We start from the raw sequence: 24,516 nt of genomic DNA, 5'->3' as shown, positions 1-24,516 counted from the left end.
TGCACTCAATTTTTTATCTTCTTTCACTCAGCATAATTTTGAGATTAATTCATGTTGTGTATCAATAGTTCTTTCTTTTTTATTGCCTAATTGTATTCCATTGTGTGGATAAAAGACCATATGTATCCATTCACCTGTTCATAGATGTTTGGGTTGTTTTCACTTTCTGACTATTACAAACAAAGCTGCTATGAATATTCATGTACAGGCATATATGGATGTATGCTTTCATTTCTCTTGGACAGTTACTTAGGAGTAGAAAGATTGGGACCTAGAGTAGGTATGTTTAAAAGAATTGCTGGGAGTTCCCTGGTGGCCTAGAGGTTAAGATTCTAGGCTTTACCTGCTGTGAGTCTTGTTGAGTCCCTGATCAGGGGACTGAAATCCTACCAGCTATGCCGCATGGCCAAAAAAGAAAAACAACAAAAAAGAAACGGCAAATTGTTTTCCAAAGTGCTTGTCCCATTTTTTTTTTTTTTTTTTAAGTTCTCACCAGCCATGTATTAGAGTTCTAGTTGCTCTAAATCCTCATTAAATTTGGCATGGTTAATCTTTTTTTTGTTTTGTTTTGGCCACACTGTATGGCATGCAGGATCTTAGTCCCCTGACCAGGGATTGAACCCCGTGCCCCTTGCAATGGAATCACAGAGTCCTAACCCCTGGATCACGAGGGAAGTCCCTGGTCAGTCTTTTTAATTTTAGATGTTGTAATAGGCATGTAGTAGAATCTCATTATGGTTATAATTTGTATTTCCTTGATGATAAATGATGTTGAGTATCATTTCTTGTGCTTATTTGACATCTGTATATCTTTTATGATGAAGTGTCTGTTCAAGTATTTTACCTGTATTTTGATAATTAGATTCTTTGTCTTATTGTGTGTTGTTGTTTTTAATGATTTAATTTATTTTTTGGCTGTGCTGGGTCTTGGTTGCTGTGCACGGTTTCTCTTGTTGCAGAGCTGGGGCTGCTCTCCAGTTGTGGTTGCAGGCTTCTCATTAGGATGGCTTCTCTTGCTGTGGAGCAATGGGCCTTAGGGCACTCGGGCTTCAGTAGTTGCAGCATGAGGGCTCATGCTGTAAGAGTTGGACCATAAAGACGGCTGAGTGCTGAAGAATTGATGCTTTTGAACCGTGGTATTGGAGAAGACTCTTTAGAGTCCCTTGGACTACAAGGAGATCAAACCGGTCAATCCTAAAGGAAATCAGTCCTGAATATTCATTGGAAGGACTAATGCTGAAGCTGAAACTAATACTTTTGCCACCTGATGAGAAGAACTGACTCATTGGAAAAGACCCTGATGCTGAAAAGATTGAAGGCAGGAGGAGAAGGGGACGACAGAGGATGAGATTGTTGGGCATCACTGACTCAATGGACATGAGTTTGAGCAGATAGTTGGTGATGGACGACAGTGAAGCCTGGCATGTCGTAGTCCATGGGGTCGCAAAGAGTCGGACATAACTGAGCGACTGAACTGAGCTGCAAATGTTTTCCCCCTGACTGTAGCTTATCTCCCCCTTCCCACCTAAAGAGTGATAGAAAACACTTTAATGGAAACACAATATGAAAATAAAATTTTGTTTCATTTATGTCCTCTGTTAGCCATGAAGAGAGACAAGTGGAATATATAAACAAAGAGTCAATATTTAAACTTCCAAAGGGAATGAAATATTTTTGTATCACTCATATACATATAAACCATAATGTTCAGAACATGACATGTAATGCCAACCTAACAGTAAGTTGATTTATTGTTTACCTATCATATCCTCACTTTACTGAGGTCTGTGAACAAATGCTGTTTCCTTATAGATTTAACTGTTGAGTTTCAAGCCAGCTGTTTCAGTCTCCTCTTTCACCTTCATCAAGAGGCTCTTTAGTTCCTCTTTACTTTCTGCCAGTAGGGGTATCATCTGCATATCTGAGGTTGTTGATATTTCTCCCAGCAATTTTGATTCCAGCTTTTGATTCACCCAGCCTGGCATTTTGCATGATGTACTCTTCTTAGAAGTTAAACAAGCAGGGTGACAATATACAGCCTTGTCATACACCTTTCCAGTTTTGAACCAGTCTGTTGTTCCGTGTCCGGTTTTCAAGTAGCTTCTTGACCCACATACAGGTTTCTCAGGAGACAGGTAAGGAGGTCTGGAACTCCCATCTCTTTAAGAATTTTCCAGTTTGTTGTGATCCACACAGTCAAAGGCTTTAGCATAGTCAGTGAAACAGAAGTGGATGTTTTTCTGGAAGTCCCTTGCTTTCTCCGTGATCCAGCAAATGTTGGCAGTTTGATCCCTGGTTCCTCTGTCCCTTAGAAACCCAGCTTGTATATCTGAAAGTTCTTGGTTCACATGTTGCTGAAGCCTACCTTGAAAGACTCTGAGGATAACCTTGCTAGCTTGTGAAATGGGCTTCTCTGGTGCCTCAGTGATAAAGAATCCTCCTGCCAATGCAAGAGATGTGGGTTCGATCACTGGGTTGTGGAGATTCCTTGAAGAAGGAAATGGCAACCCACTCCCGTATCTTGCCTAGAAAATCCCATGGATAGAGGAGCCTGGTGGGCTACAGCCCGTGGGGTTGCAAAAGAGTTGTACAGATCTTAGTAACTAAACAGCAATAACAACGTCCCATTTTATACACACACACACACAACATTTTCTTTATCTAGTCATTTGTCGATGGACATTTAGGTTGCTTCTATGTTTTGGCTATTTTGAATACTGCTGCTATGAACATCAGGGTGCATGTATCTTTTCAAATTACATAGTTTTCCCTGGATATGTGCCCAGGAGTGGGATCGCTGGATCTTATGGCAACTCTGTTTTTAGTTGTTTTTTTTTAAACCTCAGGCTAGAGGATGGACTTTCTTTAAATGAACCTTTTCATTAATTAATTTTTTTGGCTGTGCCAGGTGGCATAGGATCTTAGCTCCCCAGCCAGGGACTGAACCTGTCTGTGCCCTTGACATTGAAAGATTGGAGTCCCAACCATTGGACTGCCAGGGAATACTCTATTTTTAGTTTTTTAAGGAACCTCCATACTGTTTTCCATGCTGGCTGCACTAGTTTACATTCCTCCCAACAGTGTAGGAGGGCTCCCTTTTCTCCACACCCTCTCCAACATTTGTTATTTGTATACTTTTAAATGATGGCCATTCTGACTGGTATGGGGACTTTCATGCATTGGAGAAGGAAATGGCAACACACTCCAGTGTTCTTGCCTGGAGAATCCTCATGGACAGAGGAGCCTGGTAGACTATAGTCCTTAGGGTTGCAAAGAGTTGGAATGAAGCAACTTATCACACAGACTAATAACAACAACTTAGTGGCTTTGACTATTCTATCATTTGTGTGTTTGTCAGTTAATTTTTCTTCTCACTGTGTATCATATTTTCCTTTTTCTTAGCATGCTACTAATTTTTTATTGGATGCCATACAGTATACATTTTACCTTGTTCAGTTCAGTTCAGTTGCTCAGTTGTGTCCAACTCTTGGCGACCCCATGAACTGCAGCACGCCAGGCCTCCCTGTCCATCACCAACTCCCGGAGTCCACCCAAACCCATGTCCATAGAGGCAGTGATGCCATCCAACAGTCTCATCCTCTGTCTTCCCCTTCTCCTGCTCTCAATCTTCCCCAGCATCAGGGTCTTCAAATGAGTCAGCTCTTCGCATCAGGTGGCCTAAGTATTGGAGTTTTAGCTTCAACATCAGTCCTTCCAATGAACACCCAGGACTGATCTCCTTTAGGATGGACTGGTTGGATCTCCTTGCAGTCCAAGGGACTCTCAAGAGTCTTCTCCAACACCACAGTTCAAAAGCATCAATTCTGCGGCACTCAGCTTTCTTTGTAGTCCAACTCTCACATCCATACATGACCACTGGAAAAACCATAGCCTTGACTAGACGGACGTTTGTTGACAAAGTAATGTCTCTACTTTTGAATATGCTGTCTAGGTTGGTCATAACTTTCCTTCCAAGGAGTAAGCGTCTTTTAATTTCATGGCTACAGTCACTATCTGCAGTGATTTTGGAGCCCAAAAACAAAAGTCAGCCACTGTTTCCACTGTTTCCCCTTCTGTTTCCCATGAACTGATGGGACTGGATGCCATGATCTTCGTTTTCTGAATGTTGAAAAGCCAACTTTTTCACTCTCCTCTTTCACTTTCATCAAGAGGCTCTTTAGTTCCTCTTCATTTTCTGCCATAGGGTGGTGTCATCTGTATATCTGAGGTTATTGATATTTCTCCCAGCAATCTTGATTCCAGCTTGTGCTTCCTCCAGCCCGGCGTTTCTCATGATGTACTCTGCATAGAAGTTAAATAAGCAGGGTGACAGTATACAGCCTTGATGTACTCCTTTTCCTATTTGGAACCAGTCTCTTGTTCCATGTCCAGTTCTAACTGTTGGCTTCCTGACCTGCATATAGGTTTCTCAAGAGGCAGGTGAGGTGGTCTCGTATTCCCATCTCCTTCAGAATTTTCCAGTTTATTCTGATCCACACAGTCAAAGGCTTTTTGGAATAGAGGAGTCTTAAAATGTAGTTTTAAACTAGTTTTTAAAACTAGTTTTTAACTAGAGTCTTTTCTTTTTGGCCACTCCTGTGGTATGCAGAATCCTAGTTCCCCAACCAGGGATCGAACCTGAACCCTGCAGTGGAAGCATGGAGTCTTAACCACTGGACTGCCAGGGAAGTCCCTTGACTAGTACTAGCCAGTATCACAGTTACCTAACTAGTATTAGCCAGTACCACAGTTACCTAAAGGGTTTGGAAATTTTGATTACTTCAGAAACATTACAGACCTAAATATATATCCCAAAGAACTGAAAACTAGTACTCAAGTAAATGCATTGTTCATACGTGTTCATAGCAGTATTGTTCACAGTAGCTAAAAGGTGGAAAGAGTCCAAATGTCTATTGATGGATGGATGGATAAACAAATTGTGGTACATACAAATGGTGGAATATTTCTTATTCAGCCATAAAAAGGAAAGAAGTATCTGAAACATGGTACAACATGGATGAATCTAGAAAACATGCTAAGTGAAGGAAGCCAGACACAAAAACTCACATATTATATGATACTGCTTATATGATATATCCAGAATAGATCAACCCAAAGAGAACTGGGATTGGTAGTGGCCGGGGGGTAGGCGGGATGGGGGGAAACTGCTTACCAGGTAAGATTTATTTTTAAATATTTATTTGGCTGCACCAGGTCTTAGTTGTGGCACGTGGAATCTTATATCTTTGTTGTGTGTAGCATGTGGGATATCTAATTCCATGACCAGGGCTTGAACCCAGGCCCCCTGGACTGGGCATGAGGAGTCTTAGCCACTGGACCACCAGGGAATCCCTGAGTAAGGGGTTTTACTCTGGAGTGATAAAAATATTTTGAAACTCGGTAGAGGTGGTGATTGAACTATACTATGAGCATACCAAATGCCATTGACTTATTCACTATAAACTTTGTTTTGTTATGTGAATTTCGCTTCAATAAATTATTTTCAAAAGCTACAAAGATGACTTATTTAAAAATTGACAATGTAAACTGTTAGCATTTTCAAAATTGGGAATAAGTTAGAATGCAGATGTTTTCACAAATATTGGTACTTTGAAAGAAAGATGAAAGTGAGGTCGCTCAGTCGTGTCTGACTCTTTGTGACCCCATGGACCATAGCCCCCAGGTTTCTCCGTCCATGGGATTTTCCAGGCAAGAGTACTGGAGTGGGTTGCCATTTCCTTCTTCAAGGAATCTTCCCGACCCAGGGGTCAAACCCAGGTCTCCCGCTTTGCAGGCAGATGCTTTACCCTCCGAGCCACCAGGGAAGCCCTATTGGTACTTTAATAAAATGTTAATAAAGATTTAACTCTAAAAGGTTATTTTTCATCCTTATTTAAAACTATTTACAGATGAAAACTTCTGTAAATGGAAGCAAAACCTATAACAGGGCCTATAGTTAAAATACAGTAAAGACATTTACCTGCTTACCTCGCTTTAAATGTTTATTCTAATGAGATTAAATCTTTTAGTTTATTTCTTCTTCTAGTTCAGTCTTTAATGCTATCTGGAAGATAATTTATTGTAGAAAAATATAAAAGCATAATCTAATTAGAAGTCAAATGCACATGACTTTTAGTTGTAGTACCATTGGTTGAATTTACTGTGTTTATCAGAATTTAAAAATTTCTTACTTTACATATTTTGAACATATGTTAACTGAACATTATATATTTTCTCCAATCTTTGTGGTCTCAGCGCCTTTTCTAGAATCTGGGATTAAAGTAAATTATTACTGACTATTATGCTTAATTATTTGAAAGTGATATATGTGATCTTTCTGGATAGAAATTACTATATGAAATTATTTTCCTAAATTTACATAGTTTGGAAGTGTTGATTTAATTTTCAGTTTATCTCCACATTCCGTACATTTTATTTTATTTTTTCAAATGCACGTTTGTTTAGTCTGCGTTGCGTCTTAGCTGTGGCGCGCAGGCCCAGTAGGGCACTGTGTCGCAGCTGCTGTGCACCTAGTCACGCCCGCAGCATGTGTGGTCTTAGTCCCTGACCCTGGATTGAACCCGCATCTCCTGCATTCGGAAGGCTGATCTTAACCACTGGACCAGCAGGGAAGTCCCTCAACATATTTAAATAGTTTGCAATCTACAATTTTACTAATTTTTAAAAAACCTGATATCAGTATATGGATGACAGTGTTAATATGCTAAATTACTGATTTTTTTTTCTAGGATTGAGCGTACAGTTAAAACAAAATGACAACCTCCTGGAGTGATCGGTTACAGAATGCAGCAGATATGCCTGCTAACATGGATAAACATGCCCTGAAAAAGTATCGGCGAGAAGCCTATCATCGGTAAGTATTCGATCTATTTATTTTATTTATTCTTTTTTAATTTTTGGCTGCACTGGCTTTTCGTTGCCATGCATCTGGGCTTTCTCTAGTTGCGGCAAGCAGGGGCTACTCCTCCTTGTCATTTGGTAGCATTTCTTGTGACGCACAAGCTTGAGGGCTCTTGGGCTCAGTAGTGGAGGCACATGGAACTAGTTGGTCTGTGGCATATGGGATCTTCCCAGACCAGAGATCGAACCTGTGTCCCCTGCATTGGCGGATTCCTAACCTCTGGCCCACCAGGGAAGTCCTATTTTATCAGCTTAATTCTCCAAACAGCTGTATACAGTGGGCATGTAATATCTTTATTTTACAGATTATGAAATTAGTGTGCAGAGTGGTTAGGTAATTTACCCTAGATACATAGCTAGTTCATGGTTCAAACTCAGTCCAAAGTCTAGACTTCTAATTGCCAGACTTTTAACCACATTGCTGTTGCTGCTTTAAAATAAATTTTTTTTTTACTGCTTCTTATATTTACTTCTTTTATCTTCTTATATCTACTAATAAAAGTCCTCAAGAGCAGAAAGTCTTCAGCTAAAAGATTGTGTCTTAGTTCTTGATAATACAATTCTTAATTATCATTTACCAGAAACTGATTATAATTTTTAAATAGAGTTTTAGAGTTGTGCCTACTGATTACTGTGTTAGACTTGAATGTAAATAATTCTGGATATTAACAGCGTTTTCTTATATTAAGACTTTAAAATTTCCTTTAAATCATTTTTCCTTTAAAAGTTTAAAGTGTAAAGTATTCTCAGTTTATTTGCCACTTTTAATAGATTCAGTTAAATGGCTGTTTGTAAATTTTAATGGCTACCTGAACCTTAAGTAGCTGAGATACTTGGAAGTGGTATTGTAATTAGGAATCATTTGGTTTTAGACAGAAATTAGAAGTTTATACTTAGAGGATAGAAACATCTGGGCTGCACTAGAACCATCTCTGCTTCTGTCTTGGGAAAGCCAGGAATCAGTAGAAATGCTGGTTTACTGACAGTGATAAAAAAACTGCATAGGAACTCTAGGAAATCTGTGACAGCTCACTTACTCATCTGTTCTGAGATGGTTAAATTAGTTTATACAGATAAGTTTTTGTAAAGCAGACGAAAGAATTATTCTGCTTCCATTCTTTCCTGTGTAAGAAAGCTAATCCAGATTAGGTAGCATTTCAGTGGTTCAGTAAGCATTAATATTTTGAAGAAGATTGATACTGAATATTGAGTATTTTGAAAGTTAATTATTGTTATCAGTAGTTGGCTTTTAAGTAGGTTGGTGATATTTTCCTGATAGTAGGTCACTAGATAGCATTTTTTTTTCCAATTTGTTGTTTACATTATGAAAAAAATGTAAGAACAAATATTATGACTACTGTTTGTACTATAGAACAAAATTTTGGAAAGTTAGAGTGTAAAAGATGAAAAATTAAAAACTGAATTCCCAAAGCAAAAAAACTGTATATTTGAATCATTTAATTTATGATATACACAAATTTTTATCACTTCAGGTGAAAACCACACCTTCCTGCCAATTAGTGTCACATTCCTAGAAGGATGTAAAGGATGAACTTTGAACCTCACAGAATGTGCTGATTTTTGTATTCTTGAGTTTAAAACACGGGTACTGCCTTTTCCAAATTCCAAATCTTTCATTCTCCTTTTTCTGTTTGCTTGCTATGTTCATTGAGAACACCAGTTACTTCTACATTCTTGATGTGGTTTAGACAAAGGGGTTTTAATGATCATCCAGAGTTTGTTGAACAGCTTCATGCAGTGTAAACTGTCCTTTCTTATCAGTTTCATTGAATGCATATTTATATTTCACACAGTCCTGGAGCTCAATATGACATAAATTAAACACATGAGCTGACAGCCCATCTGTCTTGGCAAGGTGTAATCTTCAGTCCATCCCACTGTAGACAGTGTAACTTATTTTAGACCCCCATAAGTTTTCTGTTTTGATCACTTACTGGTGCAAATCTATCAGAAAGAAAAATAAGCCATATTTATACTGGTAGTATACTTCAAGGAACCAAAACATTTATATTGAATATTTGTACATAATTTTAATAACCAAGGTCAAAAAGAAATGCACACAACTAATCTACTTTAAAAATGTAAGTGTCTAGAAATCATATATATTGTTTATTTATGATACAGTGAACCTAGAAACATAGTGAAGATGACAAAACACAAGCTTATAATGCTGCTCTGAAATTAGTTCTAAACAATGGAAAAGCATTAAAGCAGTTGGAATCAGAGTTGGAAGTTTTGTTGAGTTCAAGTTTTGTTGTGATCCTGGGGAGGGCAGTTAGCCTCTCTGGGTGGTGGTTTCTTTAGCTGTAAAATGATGAGATTAAAGATCTTTAATGCTTCTTCTAGCTTTAAAAATTTTATGCTCAGTAAATGTTTCTTGCTTTAAACTTACTAATGCTAGTTAATAATTGCCTACTTGGGAGCTTACGATACATACTGCATGTGAGTCTTTGGTTAACTGATCCACAAGTGAAAACAAGCTGAGCATTTACTGAATAAACTCCCAGTCACTGGCCCATCAGGTCCTGATTTCACCTTCATGGAAATTCTCTGATGAATGTGTTTATATGAAGGAAACAAAGTATTTCATAACAAATTGATTTGACTCTATTAATTGGTGTTGGAGAAGACTCTTGAGAGTCCCTTGGACTGCAGGGAGATCCAACCAGTCCATCCTAAAGGAGATCAGTCCTGGGAGTTCATTGGAAGGACTGATGTTGAAGCTGAAACTCCAATACTTTGGCCACCTCATGGGAAAAGCTGACTCATTTGAAAAGACCCTGATGCTGGGAAAGATTGAGGGCAGGAGGAGAAGGGGATGACAGAGGATGAGATTGTTGGATGGCATCACCGACTCGATGGACATGGGTTTGGGTGGACTCTGGGAGTTGGTGATGCACAGGGAGGCCTGGCGTGCTGCAGTTCATGGGGTCGCAAAAAGCTGGACACGACTGAGCAACTGAACTGAACTGAATTCCCATCAAGATAGGGAGACTCGAAATTAGTTAGTGGGTACCAGTGATCCTCTGCAGCAGTGAGACATGTTGCTTGATGTGTGTGGGAATTAAACTGTAAAACAGAGTGTTTAAGTGTGTGTGTAAAAATAAAAGGCATAACAAATGCATTTGGATATGGGCTTCCCTGGTGGCTCAGAGGGTAAAGCATCTGCCTGCAATGCGGGAGACCTGGGTTCGATCCCTGAGTTGGGAAGATCCCCTGGGGAAGGAAATGGCAACCCACTCCAGTATTCTTGCCTGGAAAATCCCATGGACTGAGGAGCCTGGTAGGCTACAGACTATTGGGTTGCAGAGTCGCACACGACTGAGTGACTTCACTTTGACTTTCTATGCATTTGGAAGAAATAAAATCTAGAGAGAGGTGTTTTGTACTTTCTATTCAGTTTTTTGTGTAGTCTTTATATTCATAAAATATACATTTGGTAATGATGTAACATCACTGAAAACAGGGGCTTAGAATTATGTAGTGAAGAGAGGTCATTCTAGGAAACACCAAGCATCCTAATTGTGTTTAATATGTCACAGCCTGAGAGCACTTCTGACTCATTTGGAATGATAACCTCCTGGAAGATTTTAGACAGGCTCTGACACCTTATATACTTCATATAGTAGAATAATAGGAAAAATAGAAAAAGCATCCTGAATGGTTTGAATTTTTAGATCATTTAAAACTTTTTTCCCTTTTTTTCTATTTTATTAAAGTATGAAAGTGAAAGTGAAGTAGCTCAGTCGTGTCTGACTGTTTGTGACCCCATGGACTGTAGCCTACCAGGCTCCTCCGTCCATGGGATTTTCTAAGCAAGAGTACTGGAGTGGGGTGCCATTTCCTTCTCCAGGGAATCTTCCCAACTCAGGGATTGAACCTTGGTCTCCCTGCATTGCAGGCAGATGCTTTAACCTCTGAGCTACCAGAGGTTAGCCAGACATTATACCCACTCCAGTACCCTTGCCTGGAAAATCCCATGGACGGAGTAGCCTGGTAGGCTGCAGTCCGTGGGGTCGCTGAGGGTCGGACACGACTGAGCGACTTCACTTTCACTTCTCACTTTCCTCCATTGGAGAAGAAAATGGCAACCCACTCCAGTGTTCTTGCCTGGAGAATCCCAGGGACGGGGGAGCCTGGTAGGCTGCCGTCTTATGGGGTTGCACAGAGTCGGACACGACTGAATGACTTAGCAGTAGCAGCATACCCTTAGTAAAGTATATATGACCTAAAATTTGTCATCTTAACTGTTTTTAAGTATACAGTTTAGTGGTATTAAGTATATACACATTGTTAGGTAGTCATCACCACTGCCCATCCTAACAACTCTTTTCATTTTGTAAAATTAAAACCTTATACCTATTGAACAGTAACTTTCCAGTCTCCCCTCACTCCAGCCCTTGGCAACCAGTCACCATTATCTTTCTGTCTCGACGGTTTTGACCACCCTAAGTACCTCTTGTAAATAGAATCATCCAGTGTTTGTCTTTTGTGACTGGCTTATTTCACTTAGCATGATGTCAACAAGATTCATCTATGTTGTAGCATATTCCAGAATTTCCTTTTAATACAGAGAATTAGGTTTTTGAACTCTTGCAAGTATTTGCTTTTGTTAATTAAAATTTTTAAATAGAAAGCATTGAAAAGAAATTTAGTTTTTTAGTTGTCAATTTATAGAGTATTCTATTTCAAGGCTTTATATTAAAGACATTTATTGGAGTTGGTAATTTATCATTGGTTAAAACAGGCAAGCTATGATGATCATTTATCATAATTGTACATTGTATGTGATGCTTCAGAATTCCCTTTTGGAAGAAGCTAAATATTTTTAATTAAGTAAATAAATACCTAACTTCCAACTTTTTTTCTTGCTTAATATTAGTCTTCTAAACTTCAATATGGAAATGATGTTCATGTGTCATTATTAAGAAACTGGCCTTTAGAATGTATGACGTGTTCTTCTTCCATTTCCTTATTATGATTGTTGAGTTGTCTATGCTGGGGTTAATCATCAGGCCAAACCCTTCATTGGAATATGTTTCTGTATATGGTCAGAAGACAGGCTGAGCTGTTCAGATCTCATTGTGGCTTGAAGGAGACAGGTTAAACAATTACCTTTTGAATAGTACCCTGTTGGATATCTAGAATTTGATAATAATGAGTACCGATCACAGTTTGTGTCCACCAAATCCAGGAGTGAAACTATTAGAATTTTCATTTGCTCTTCCTGTTGACAGTACCCAGGATGCTGAAGTCAGGTATTTGGTGTTATCCTTTTAAAGTTTCAATGATTACAGTACAAATGAATTTTTGTAAGTGAATTTGCTCTTCATGAACATAGCTTGTGAATTCATCAGTTTTTTATCTTGTCTAACTGAAATTAGATAAGTAACTGGGCTTGTGAATTTTTGGTTATTCAAACTTTTGTCTTATTCTTGAAAGACTTTCTAGTCACTTTGTCTTTAAAGTTCTTTGTATAGTTGTCTGAAATTATTTTTTAATTGAAATTTTGGCCTTTATATCAGTATTTACTTAGATCCATTGAATAATAGTTTATTTTTCAGTCAACATAAGTTTATTGTGTATGTCTAAAGAATAAAAGGAATTTAATTTTTAGTACTTAGTGCTTAGCGCATTATTAGAATTAGAGATGTTAATGGTGTTTTAACCTCAGATTAAAAACAAGTGTCAGATTTTATGCAGAAAAGGCCTACAGGTAAGTGAAATTTAATTTTTTCGTCAATTACTTAAAGATATCCATGAATGTCATTCAGCTTTTTGTATTATCAAAATGATACCATTTTGTATCATCACCAACCATGTTAGGAATGTGCTTTTAGGGAATAGGGAATGCCAATTAAAACCACATTGTATATACATATTACAGTGGCTAAAATAAAAAATACTGGCAATACCAAATGTTGATAAGAATGTGGAGCATTTAGAACTCTCATTATTGGTAGAAAGGCAAAATGCTCCAGCTACTCTGCAGAACAGTTTGGTAGTTTCTTATAAAGTTAGATACACTTATCTATCATTACTTACCATTTTGTATCATTTTGAGTTAACCTGCCATTTTAGTATAGTTTCTAATATTCAAGTGGATAAATTTTTAAAATTTCAGTAGTGATATTATAGATTGAAAGTCAAATGGAAATATAGGTCCTCAGAAATGCCAAGAAGCCATCCTTAAATAATGTACAAATGTCGTGTCAGAATAAGAAGAATGAGGTAGAGCATCAGAACTACATTAATTTTTTTGTTATTATATAATTCTAATGTTTTGGTTAGTGTTTCATATTTCTAAGGAATGACAAATGAGGACTTGGGGATTGGTAAGATTTTGAAACATTTGAGTGATGGAATACTATTTAGTAGTAACAAGGAATGAACTATTGATGCACACAACTTTAATGCAGCTCAAGAAAACTATGCTGAGTTAATAAAGCAAATCTCACAAAGTTACTTACTGTATGACTCCATAGCATGTCTGAAATGGTAAAATTATGGAGATTGGGGAAAGAGTAGTGGTTGCCAGGTGTTAGGGGTTGGCTTGGGTGGAGGGAGATGGGCGTAGCTATAAGAAGTAGCACAAGGAATACTTGTGATGGAACTGTTTTGTATCTTGGCTCTAGTGGTGATTACATGAATCTACACAGACACAAATGAGTGCATGTAAAACTGGTGAAATTTGAATAAGGTTGGTGAATTGTATCAATGTCAGTTTCCTGGTTGTGATATTGTATTATATTTATGCAAGATGTTCCCACTGGGGATGAAGAGTATAGGAATCTCTCTGTATTATTTCTTACTATTGCATGTGAATCTATAGTTATCTCAACATAACAAGTTTAATTTATACAATTCTCTCAGTGACATAACTTCTTGTATCCTGGGTATTGTGTGTTCTAGATACAATTTCTCTTTAAAACATGCAGTGATGCTACTTTATGGAATACAAATTCTCTAAACTTCATTGTTCAAAAGAAGATGTTAGATCCTAAAATATTCTGAGTTTCTCTGCCACCATTCCCTCTGTGCTTTTTCCCCAAACAAAAAGTAAAATTTAAAAAAAAAGGAAAGTAGTGGTGGATATGGCAGTGGCAAGGAAGAGAAAGAACAAAAGATAGCAAATCTTTGATTTAATGAAACCCTACAGTAAGAAACTTTGGTTGAGGAAATGTTATTCATATTTAGATAGTCTATTTCACCGTCAAGGATTCTTTTGTGTGTGTGTGTATACATATGTTTTCTGTAACATCTTACAAGAAAACGTGAATGAACTTTTTGGCCAAACCAATATATTTGTAAATTAATATTTAGTCGTGCCATGTGGCTTGCAGTATCCCAGTTCCCTGATCAGGGATTGCCCAGCAGTGAAAGCCAGAACCCTAACCACGAGGCCACCAGGGAACTCCCTCAAGGATTCTTTTGGATATGGCTTCTTTTATTCAGCATAATGTCTAAGAGATTCAGCCATGTTTTTGTGTGTATCAGTAATTTGTTCTTTTTTTATTACTATCTGGCATTCTGTTGTATCATTATACCACAATTTGTTTATTCATTTGGACCTTTCCCACTTTTTTCAGTTTTTAGCTACCAACTTAGAAAGTATTTGTAAATCACACATCTGATTAAGGACTTGTATTCAGAATATATGAAGAACTTTTAAAATGCAACAATATAAAAACAACTCAATGAAGAAATGGGCAAAAGACTGACACGTCACTGCAGAGGACATGTGGATGGCATAAAAGGACATTCATAACATCACCAACCATGTTAGGAATGTGCTTGTAGGGATAGGGAGTGCCAATTAAAACCACATTGTACACACCTATTACAATGGCTAAAATAAAAATGCTGGCAGTACCAAATGTTGATAAGAATGTGGAGCATTCAGAATTCTGTTTCATTGTTGGTAGAAAGGCAAAATGCTCCAGCTACTCTGCAGAACAGTTTGGTAGTTTCTTATAAAGTTAAGAGACACTTAGCTAATGACCCAGAGATCTTACTCCTAGATACTTGTACTAGATAAATGAAGACTTTACGCTGATACAAAAAAACTGTGCATGAATAATGCGTAGAGTATATTAGTCTGTTGTTGCTCCGTGACTAAGTCATGTCTAACTCTTTGCAACCCCATGGACTGCAGCATGCTGGGCTTCCCTGTCCTTCACTGTCTCCTGGAGTTTGCTCAAGCTCATGTCCATTGAGTCGGCGATGCTATCTAACCATTTCATCCTCTGTCGCCCGCTTCTTTTTCCTTCAATCTTCCCAGCATCAGGGCCTTTCCCAGTGAGTCAGCTCTTCGCATCAGGCAGCCAAAGTAATGGAGCCTCAGCATCAGTCTGTTCAGTGAATATTAAGGGTTGATTTCCTTTAGGATTGACTGGTTTTGCCTCAAACAGGAGACAACCCAAATATCCTTTAGTGAGTGAATGCCTAAATAAAATGCAGTACATCCACACAATGAAATATAACTCAGGAAGAAGGAACCACACTATCGATAAGACACAGCACCTTAACCCTCAAAGACAATCCTGGGTCAAAGAAGCCGGTCTTAAGAAGTTTCATACTGTATGATCCTGTTTATATGGTACTCTCAAGGACAAAACTATAGTGATGGATGGGCTTCCCAGTGGCTCAGTGGTAAAGAATCTGCCTGCAGTGCAGGAGACACAGGTTCAATCCCTGGGTCAGGAAGATCCCCTTGAGGAGGGCACAGCAACACACTCTAGTGTTCCTGCGTGGCCAATCCCATGGTCGGAGGAGCCTGGCAGACTACAGTCCATGGGGTCGCAGAGAGTCGGATACAAGTGAAGTGGCTGAGCACACTTAGTGATGGAGAACTGATAAGTGGATTCTTGGAGTTGTCAGAGGAGGAGCAGTGTGCCTACAGGAGGAAAGCAGGAGAGTTTTGGGGGTTTGGAACCATTTTGATTCCAGATTGTGATGGTTATTATACCAGTCCATAAATGTATTAAAATTCATAGACATGGCACACCCCAAAAGTTTGATTTTACTGTATTTAAATTTTGAAAAAATAAAAGAATAGAAAGGAGTAGTATTCTGGGCCAATGCTTAAAGCATACAGTTAGCTTTAGTAAGAGGAAAAATAGACTTCCCAAGTGGTTACTCTCATTTTCAGTTTTACCTGCAATGTGTGAAAGCAGCGTAACCACCATTTTAATATCAATCTCTTGAATAGTATGTCCAATTTATAAGTAATTTTGTTGGTTATGTAGTGACATATCAGTTTGGTTTTAATTTATATTTTTCTGGTGAATTATTAGGTTGAACACCTTTTTCATATGTTAATTAGCCATTTGGATACTGTCTTGTGACTTCCAGTCATTTGCTAATTGAGTTGTCTCTTTTTATTGATTTGTCTTAATACAGATTTTTTAAAAAACAGATTTATTGAGATTAATTCATAGAACATAAGATAGTAATATACAATTCAGTATATTAGTATATTGGGAGTTGTGTAAACATCTCCATTGTCTAATTGCAGGACATTTTCATCCCCCTCCCAAGAAAGTCTACACTTGTTAGTAGACTTTCCTCCTCATTCTCTTCTCTCCCCAGTCCCTGTCAGTTTCTGACCTACTTTGTCTCTATAGAATTGCCTATTCTGGAGATTTCATATAAATGGAGTCATAAAATACGTGGCTCTTTTTCTTTTTCACGTGGTGTTTTCAGGATTCATCCATACTTAAGCGTGAGTCAATACTTAAATCCTTTAATGGCTGAATAATATTGCATTGTATGAATATACTGCATTTTGTTTATTTATTCACCTGTTGCTTAATACTTGGATTGTTTCTACATTTGGCTGGTATGAATAATGTTACTGTGAACATTCGTGTGTACATCTTGTGTGGATAGGTTTTCAGTGTTAGGGTTATATATATAGCAGTGGAATTTGCTGAGTCATACGGTAACTTTTGATTTAATTTATTGAAGAATCATCTAACTTTTGCCATGCAATTGCATCTTTTTACATTCCCTTCAGCAATGTATGTGACTTCCAATTTCTCTACATTCTCAAAATAACACTTATTATTGTCAGTGGGTTTTTAAAAATTACTGTATCCATCCTAGTGTTTCTGTGGTGGTGTCTTGGTTTTGATTTGCATTTCCCTTATGATTAATGGTGTTAAGCATCTTTTGTGTTCTTACTGACCATTTACATAATTTCTTTCAGGAAATACCTCTTCAGATCCTTTGCCCGTTTCTTAACTGAGTTTGTCTTTTTATTGTTGGCTTGTATAAGTTCTTCATTTTTCTAGATACTAAACCTTTGTCTGATGTATGATCTTCAGATATTTTTTCTCATTCCGTGAGTTGTGTTTTCACTTTCTTGGTAGTGTCGTTTGAAGGACAAATGTTTTTACTGATGAAGTTCAATCTGTATATGATTTCTGTTTGTCATGCTTTTGTTTTCATGTTTAAGAAATCATTGCTAATCTACGGACAAAGACATACCTGTATTTTCTTCTGAGAGTTATATAATTTTATGTTTAGGTTTTATATCCATTTTGAGTTACCTTTGTATATGGTGCAAGGTGAGGGTTTAAATTCCTTCTTTTGCATGTGAATATCCAGTTGTCTTAGTTCTGTTTGCTGAAAAAGAGTTCTGTTTCCAATACTCTCCAACTGTTAAATTAGGAAGAAAGGTTGCAGTCTTTAACGATTAAGTATGATGGTAGCTGTAGGTTTTTTACAGCTGCCCTTTATCAGTTTGAGGCAGTTCCTTTCTGATCTTAGTTTGAGATTCCTTTCTATTCCTAGTTTGCAGAACCAAGGAAATAGAGGGTTGACTGCAGAGTTATATGTGGATTTTCAATTGTGTGGGCTTTGGTGCCCCAATACTCTCCTTGTTCAAGGGTCAACTATATTATATATAATAGTAACATGGTTTCAAAAATCAAAACTATGCAAGAAGACTGTCAGAAATGTCACTCCCACTAATGTTCCTCCCCAAATTGGTAGGTAATAAACTTTGGATTTCTTTTTATTTATCATGCTTGGGAGTCATTGGAGTTCTTTATTCTGTGCTTGCCTTTATGGTTTATAAATTTTCAGCTGTTATCTTTTCATGTGTTGTCTTTGCTCTGTTCTCTTTGGAGAAAGAACTCTGATAAGCGTATGTTAGACTTTGGCACTGTTTTCCTCCCTTCCCATATCCTTTATTTTGTAGTTTTCATCCTTTTTTGTCTCTGTGTTACATTCTAGAATGTTTTTCCTGACCTACCTTCCAGTTCACTAGTTCTGTTTTTGGTTGGGTCTGACCTGAATCTGTTCATTACATTTTTTATTTTAATTAATTTTTAGTTTCTTTAGCATTTCATTTTGGAGTCTTTTTTCAAACTTTTTTAAAAAATTATTTCCAGATATATATTAAACATTTAAATATTTTTTATAAAAGAAGTCCCTTTCTTAGGTTTTTAAAAAATTAGGTTTATTTTTGGTTGTGCTGCATCTTCGTTGCTGCACAAGGGGCTTTCTCTAGTTGCAGTGCATGGGCTCCTCATTACGGTGGCTTCTCTTGTTGAGGAGCATGGGCTCAGGAGTTGTGGCACACAGGCTTAATTGCTCCATAGCATGTGGAATCTTCCTGGACCAGGGATCAAACCCATGTCCCCCCACGTTGGCAGGCAGATTCTTATCCACTGTACCACCTGGAAAGTCCCTCAGACATTTAAATCTTAATGAATTTTCGTTTAAGAATCAAAACGATCTGTAGTACATTCCTATCTCTGTTTCCAGCCACTTCCCTTTTCAAAGCATTTTAAAAATAATTGTAATTGTTACTATTCTCATTAGGAAGTCAAACCATCTGTGAGTGTGACTGCCATAAATCCAAGAATTAGAGAGTAATAACAGTTACCGATTGCAAATTTTAATCTTGTAATTATTTTTAAAAAGTGCTTGAAATTATTAGGTAATACATAACTAAATTCTTATTGTGCAATATTCAGGAATTCAGAAATATATACAGTAAAATATGAAAGTTCCCCTTCATTTACATTTTCATTCCCACTCCTCTTTGTCATAGGTAAACACTGTCAGTAGTTTGGAGAGCATTCTTCTAGTCCTCTTTCAGTGCATTTAAACACGTGAGCATGGGTGCATTTTAATAGAACCTCCTAATCATTCTAGATTCTGGCCTGTTCTTTTCATTCCTGATGGTGCTAGTACAGGCTCTGGTCATCACTGTCGTGCATTGCAAAAGTAACCATATAACCCCACTTATGTCTGCCTGTTTTTATTTAGCCTTGTCATCTTCAGATCTGTTTTGTGAATCATGTTTATCACCCAGCTTAAGACCTTGAGTGGCATCATATCAAGAATGCTATAGGATAAATCCTAAGCCCGCTAACATAGCATTTAAGACCCTGTGGGGCCTGAATCTTTTGCTTTCCACTTTCATCTTGAGCAGCTCCCTTCCTCAAATGCCTGTATTCTGTCAGCACTGAATTGCATCTAATTTTTTTTCCACACACCATAGTATCTGTGTCACTCTGCTTTTCATTCATAATTTCTCTTCTGTTGGAATGTTCTCCACCCCTCTTTTCCTCTTAATCTGATTAACACTTGCTAATCCTTTTTAGTGTGGTGGTTAGGAACCTGGACCTTGGGTTAGTATTTTGGATTATTTCATTTTAATTTCTTTAGAATCACAGTATTTAACTGCTGTAAACTTTGTTCTGTCATCTATGAAATATGAATCATTTCTACCTCATAGAGTTATTTGAGATTAAATGAGATAATAACTGTAAAAGTGCTTAGTATAGTGTCAGTTTAACAACAGCAATGTGGGCATCCTGTCTTTCAGTAAGAGAGCTGTACATCTCTGTTGTGCATATGTCTAATACTACAATTACATACAACTTTTTAATGTTCTTGATGGCCCTCCTCCATTAGAGACTCCTTAAAATCAAGAACTGTCACGTTTGTGTTACTGGTACTAGGTACTGGCAGGTAGACATTTACTAAACATTTCTTAAATATATGAACTGAGTTTGAAATAGCTAGTCAGTGCAGTTTCTTTTGCACGGGAAACTCGTGTAAGTGTGTATACCTTCTATTCAAGTGAGATTTTTGTTTTCCTTTCTCTTTACAAGTAGAAAGTCTTAAAATAGTGATTACATTTATTTCCACTACACTGAGCTGTGATGCCACAAGCTGGAAATCCAGGGAAGCCATGGGAAGTTGGCACTCTTAAGGATTAGATCATTTTTCCATATTCAGTTTGTTTTGTATTTATGGAATTTGATTTGAGGATAGTGAAAGTCCTTCATATTCATGTATAATTTGAGAATTGGATTTTTACAATGTATCTCCCAAGAGATATTTTGGTGAGATAATGCTTTCCCTGTTACCCCCCAAGTTCCAATAGTTCTTTGAGTGCTTACAAATGACAGACAGATGTTATCTGTCTTCTATAGATGAAAAATCTCAGGCTTAGGTTAATTAACTTATTCAGCCAGAAAGCTGAATTTAAACCTAGTTGCTCTGGTGCTCATTCTCTTTCACCATACTGCTTTTCTAAATAAACTGAAAATAATTTTAGTTTCAATTTTTAGTCTTTGGTAGTGGTTTTTTTTAGTTACTTGGTGACTCTTTAAGCATTTTACAGTAACTAATAGAAATCTTTATGGTGAGATAGTTTGATACTGTTTAAAGATAAAGTTTTTAAAAATTTAAATCCAACTAGTATTTCTCTAAAGTATGTATATTTTATTTTTAAATCATCAGTAGGAGGATTTATTTGCCTTATCAATGTTCTTAGACTTTAGCACACTTGTTTATTTCTTCCCCTGTTGCATAATCCCTATGCATTATATTGGTCAGGAGGCAGGAATGTTGCAAATGTTTTTCTTTCAAACTGCAACTTGCTCTGAGATTTGGAATTAACCTTTCGAATGTTCTGGGTGTATCCTCCACATGCCAAAGATCTGTAAATTTCTTTTCACATGGGCTGACATTTTCAGGCTATGAGTAAAATATTTGTGAACACGTTTTCCTTAAAAGTAGTTAATGATCAGAAGAGAGACCACAGTGTGGAAATACTTTAGGATACTCCTGTAATATGATCAGCACATAAATTCTTATTTTTCTTGTGGTTTGCATTGTTCATTTTCTAAAAGAGGAAATAACTAAACTGATAATTAAAACATACTTCTGTGTATTATGGTTTTTTTTTTTTTTCTCTCTCTGAGAGTAAACTAAATGATTTGAACTGACTAGGGCCTCTCCATTCTGTGAAACTCACATTGTTTGCGTACTGTTGGCGGGCCTCATTAGGGGGTAAATTTGCTTTTTCTGAGTGTTTGCCAGTAACGATTCCTGTCTCTTACGGGAACTTGCCATTTCGATAGTGTCCTTCCTAAACTGGCCAGTCTTACACAGTTCAGACCATCAGTTATTTTTCCTGCTCTTCAATTTTTTCTTATTATTCTTTGGTTTTTAAGTATTTAAAGCTGAGGATATTGGTCTCTGAGATATTGCCTGCTTAGGGTTCGGCATCTTGCCCGAATTTGTTGGGCCTCTCAGGGCCTGAGTTCTCTGTGCTTTAACAAATGAGCTACAGTTCTCAAGAGATCAGTGAAGCTTGTTTGTTGATCCTGTATTCTCTTCCAGCGGAAGTAGATCTTTGAGAATGTCTAAGGAAGGGTAAGTGAGTTTATTATTCTTTTCTCCTCATTTTTCTCAGCGAAGAGATGTTCTAGTCATCTGAGTGAATTGGAAGATTAATAAGTAGTGCTACCAGTCTGAGTGGAGAGTGGAGATGGGGGAGAGATTGAAAGAAATTCAGCCGAAAGTTTACATTGCTAGTGTTTCACATGTAATCTGATGTAAAGTTACAGTTGCTACTTGGAAAGACTGCATTGAGGGTGGATAATCTTCATAGAAATTCAGTAAGAGATAAGCACTCTGTTTACCTTGTGGTAAACTCATTTGTTTTTCAGTAGAAAGTGTTTATGAAGATTGGAAGCAAACTGTAGTGTCTTACCAAAGAGTTTTACATAGAAATGAGTGAAATTTAAAAATTAAGTACATTTGAAAATAATTTGTACCTTTAGAAAATGGTGTGAAAGATTGAAAAGCAACCTGTGATTTTGTTTCTTTATGGTCACTTGTAGACAAAAATAATTTCAAGTGGATTCCCTCGTTCCTCTTTATTTTGCGATATAAAATAGTTCTGTAGGGTTTTTTTAATTGTCTTTATAGTTTTTTCTCTTATGTTTCAGAATTTGAATTATTATTGATACTCTTTTTAGGACCACTGTCATAGGTGACATGCAAGTTAATAGCTGCACCCTGTTAACCATCTCATTTCTAACCTTCAAGCATAACTTGACCTGATTAGTTCCAGAGAAACATCCCCTTTAATCAAATAGGACACAGATTCCCGCAAACAAAAACGAAAAACTCTTTAAAAATACAGTGCAATTTAAATTTTGATTTTCTTGAAGTTCTTAATTTTTTTTTTCTAGTAGAAATTTTGAAGTAGTTTCAGAGTCTTGTGTTTATAATGTATTTTAATCTGGTCATGTATTGATTATGAGCAAAATAAAATTGGCCCATTTTACTGCTATTTTATAAAGCCTCATTATTAGTTAAAGAGAGCAGCCATGGGTATAAATAATTCTGTATTATTTTTAGACCTCTCATGACATCATTGGAATTTTGAGGTTTCTTTAAATGTGAAAATTATGAGAGGACTGCCTCTTCAGGTTTGTATATTTTCTTTCCTTCTAGCTCTAGCTATAAGCTTGCAGTTTTTATTAAACAATTTTTGTGATACATCTTATCATGGATGCTTGCAATATCTGTCAGGCTTGTACAGTGGTTATTTATAAAGCTGGTTTACAGATTTAAGAAGAACTATATTTCTAGATGCAGTCAAAGTTCTGGGAAGTAATTAGTACTTCCCCCCGCCCCCCATGGTCAAACACATGTTAGAATTGGTTGTTTAAAAAAAGATCTGTGTACATCAGAGGACACTATAAAGCCTGGAGTATTCTTTTAGATTATTTCTAGGGATCCATGAGGCAATTCTTGTACTTTCTGAATAGGTAATGAACAAGTGCATTTGAATTGCATGGAGCCTGTAAATGAAGTCAGTTAGCTTTTATTCTCCTTTGCTATCCTTAGAAATAAATGGATCAAGTTTCTACTTTGGGATGAAATGATTTTTATATTCAGAATGTTGGTATATGTGATTATTTTTATATCTATGAAATATTTCCCAAGTAAGTAATAGAAAAGGATTGTTAGTAGAGTTAAATCATCAAAAATTATACTTGAGCCTTTTGTAAACCTATAGTAACCGAGACAGTGTGTTATTAGTGTAAGGATAGATATATAGAGAGATCATGAAACCTAATAGGAAGGTTGTAGACCCACACATACAGTCGGTTGATTTTCAGTAATGACGCCATGGTAAGTCAATGGTTAGTCTATTTAACAGATGTGCTGAAACAACTAAACATTCATAAAGAAAAAAAAGTGAATCTCAACCTTTGCCTCAATCGTATATATATTAAAAAAACACAGAAATGATCATAGACCTAAATATAAAAGCTTAAAGTAAAGTATAGGTGAAAATGATTGTGACTTTGAATTAGGTAAAGATTTCTCTTTAAATACATAAAAAATAAAAACATGGAAGATAAAATTGATAAATTGGGCTTCATCAAAATTTAAAAAAAAAAACCTCTGCTTTTAAGAAGACAACATTAAGGAAATAAAAAGGTAAGCCATAGACTGGGAGAAAATATTCTCAATACATATATATCTGATAAAGAACTTATATCCAAAATACCTGAAGAATTCTTATAACACAGACCAATAACCCAGTTTGTAAATGATTCTTCACACAAAAAGACATGGCCAGTAAACAGGTGAAAAGATGCTCTGCGTCATTAGTCATTGCGTGCTGAGTCGCTGCAGTTGTGTCCGACTCTTTGCAACCCTATGGACTGAGGCCTGCTAGGCTCCTCTATCCATGGGCTTCTCCAGGCAAGAATACTGGAGTGGGTTGCTGTGGCACCCTCCAGGGGATCTTCCTGACCTAGGGATCGAATCTGTATCTCTTGTCTCCTGCATTGTCAGGCAGTTTCTTTACCACTAGTGCCATTAGGGAAATACAAATTAAAACCACAGTAATGTATCACTGCAGACCCACTAGAATGACTGAACACTGACAGTGTGGAGCAAATGGAACTCTCATGCATTGTTGATGAGAATGCAAAATAAAAACATTTTGGCAATGTCTTTTAAAGTTAAACATACACTTATTAAATGGACTAATATTTCCACTTCTGAGTATTTGCTCCAAGAGAAATGAAAGCATTATGTCCATACAGATTTGTGTGTGAGTGTTCATAGCATCATTATTTACGATAGCCAAAACTGGGAACAACTCAAAATATCCACTAATTGAATAGGTAAATAAATTGTGGTATATCCATGCAATGGAATACTACTCTGGAATAAAGGAACTAATTTTTGATACATGTAATAACATGAATGAGTCTCAGAACTATTGTGTTAAGA

At 36.9% G+C, this 24,516-nt stretch overlaps 1 protein-coding gene across 4 annotated transcripts in view; it reads left to right on the top strand.

The window, feature by feature from the left end:
* NT5C2 (5'-nucleotidase, cytosolic II) overlaps positions 1–24,516 on the top strand; it is a 95,682-nt gene that overhangs the window by 15,541 nt on the left and 55,625 nt on the right. For 2 of the 4 annotated variants that reach the window (XM_052661198.1, XM_052661197.1), the window contains exon 2: positions 6,750–6,874. In XM_052661198.1, the coding sequence (XP_052517158.1) occupies positions 6,774–6,874 (101 nt within the window). In that variant the 5' untranslated portion in view covers positions 6,750–6,773. Of the gene's footprint in view, positions 1–6,749; positions 6,875–21,586; positions 21,628–22,669; positions 22,692–24,516 lie in introns of those variants that run through there. The other 2 variants (XM_052661199.1, XM_052661202.1) reach the window with 2 other exon arrangements.

The sequence above is a fragment of the Budorcas taxicolor genome, chromosome 23, assembly GCF_023091745.1.
Source record: "Budorcas taxicolor isolate Tak-1 chromosome 23, Takin1.1, whole genome shotgun sequence".
NCBI classification, from domain to species: Eukaryota; Metazoa; Chordata; class Mammalia; order Artiodactyla; family Bovidae; genus Budorcas; species Budorcas taxicolor.
Note: the sequence above shows the minus strand (reverse complement) of the source record. Positions and strands in the feature narration are given on the sequence as shown.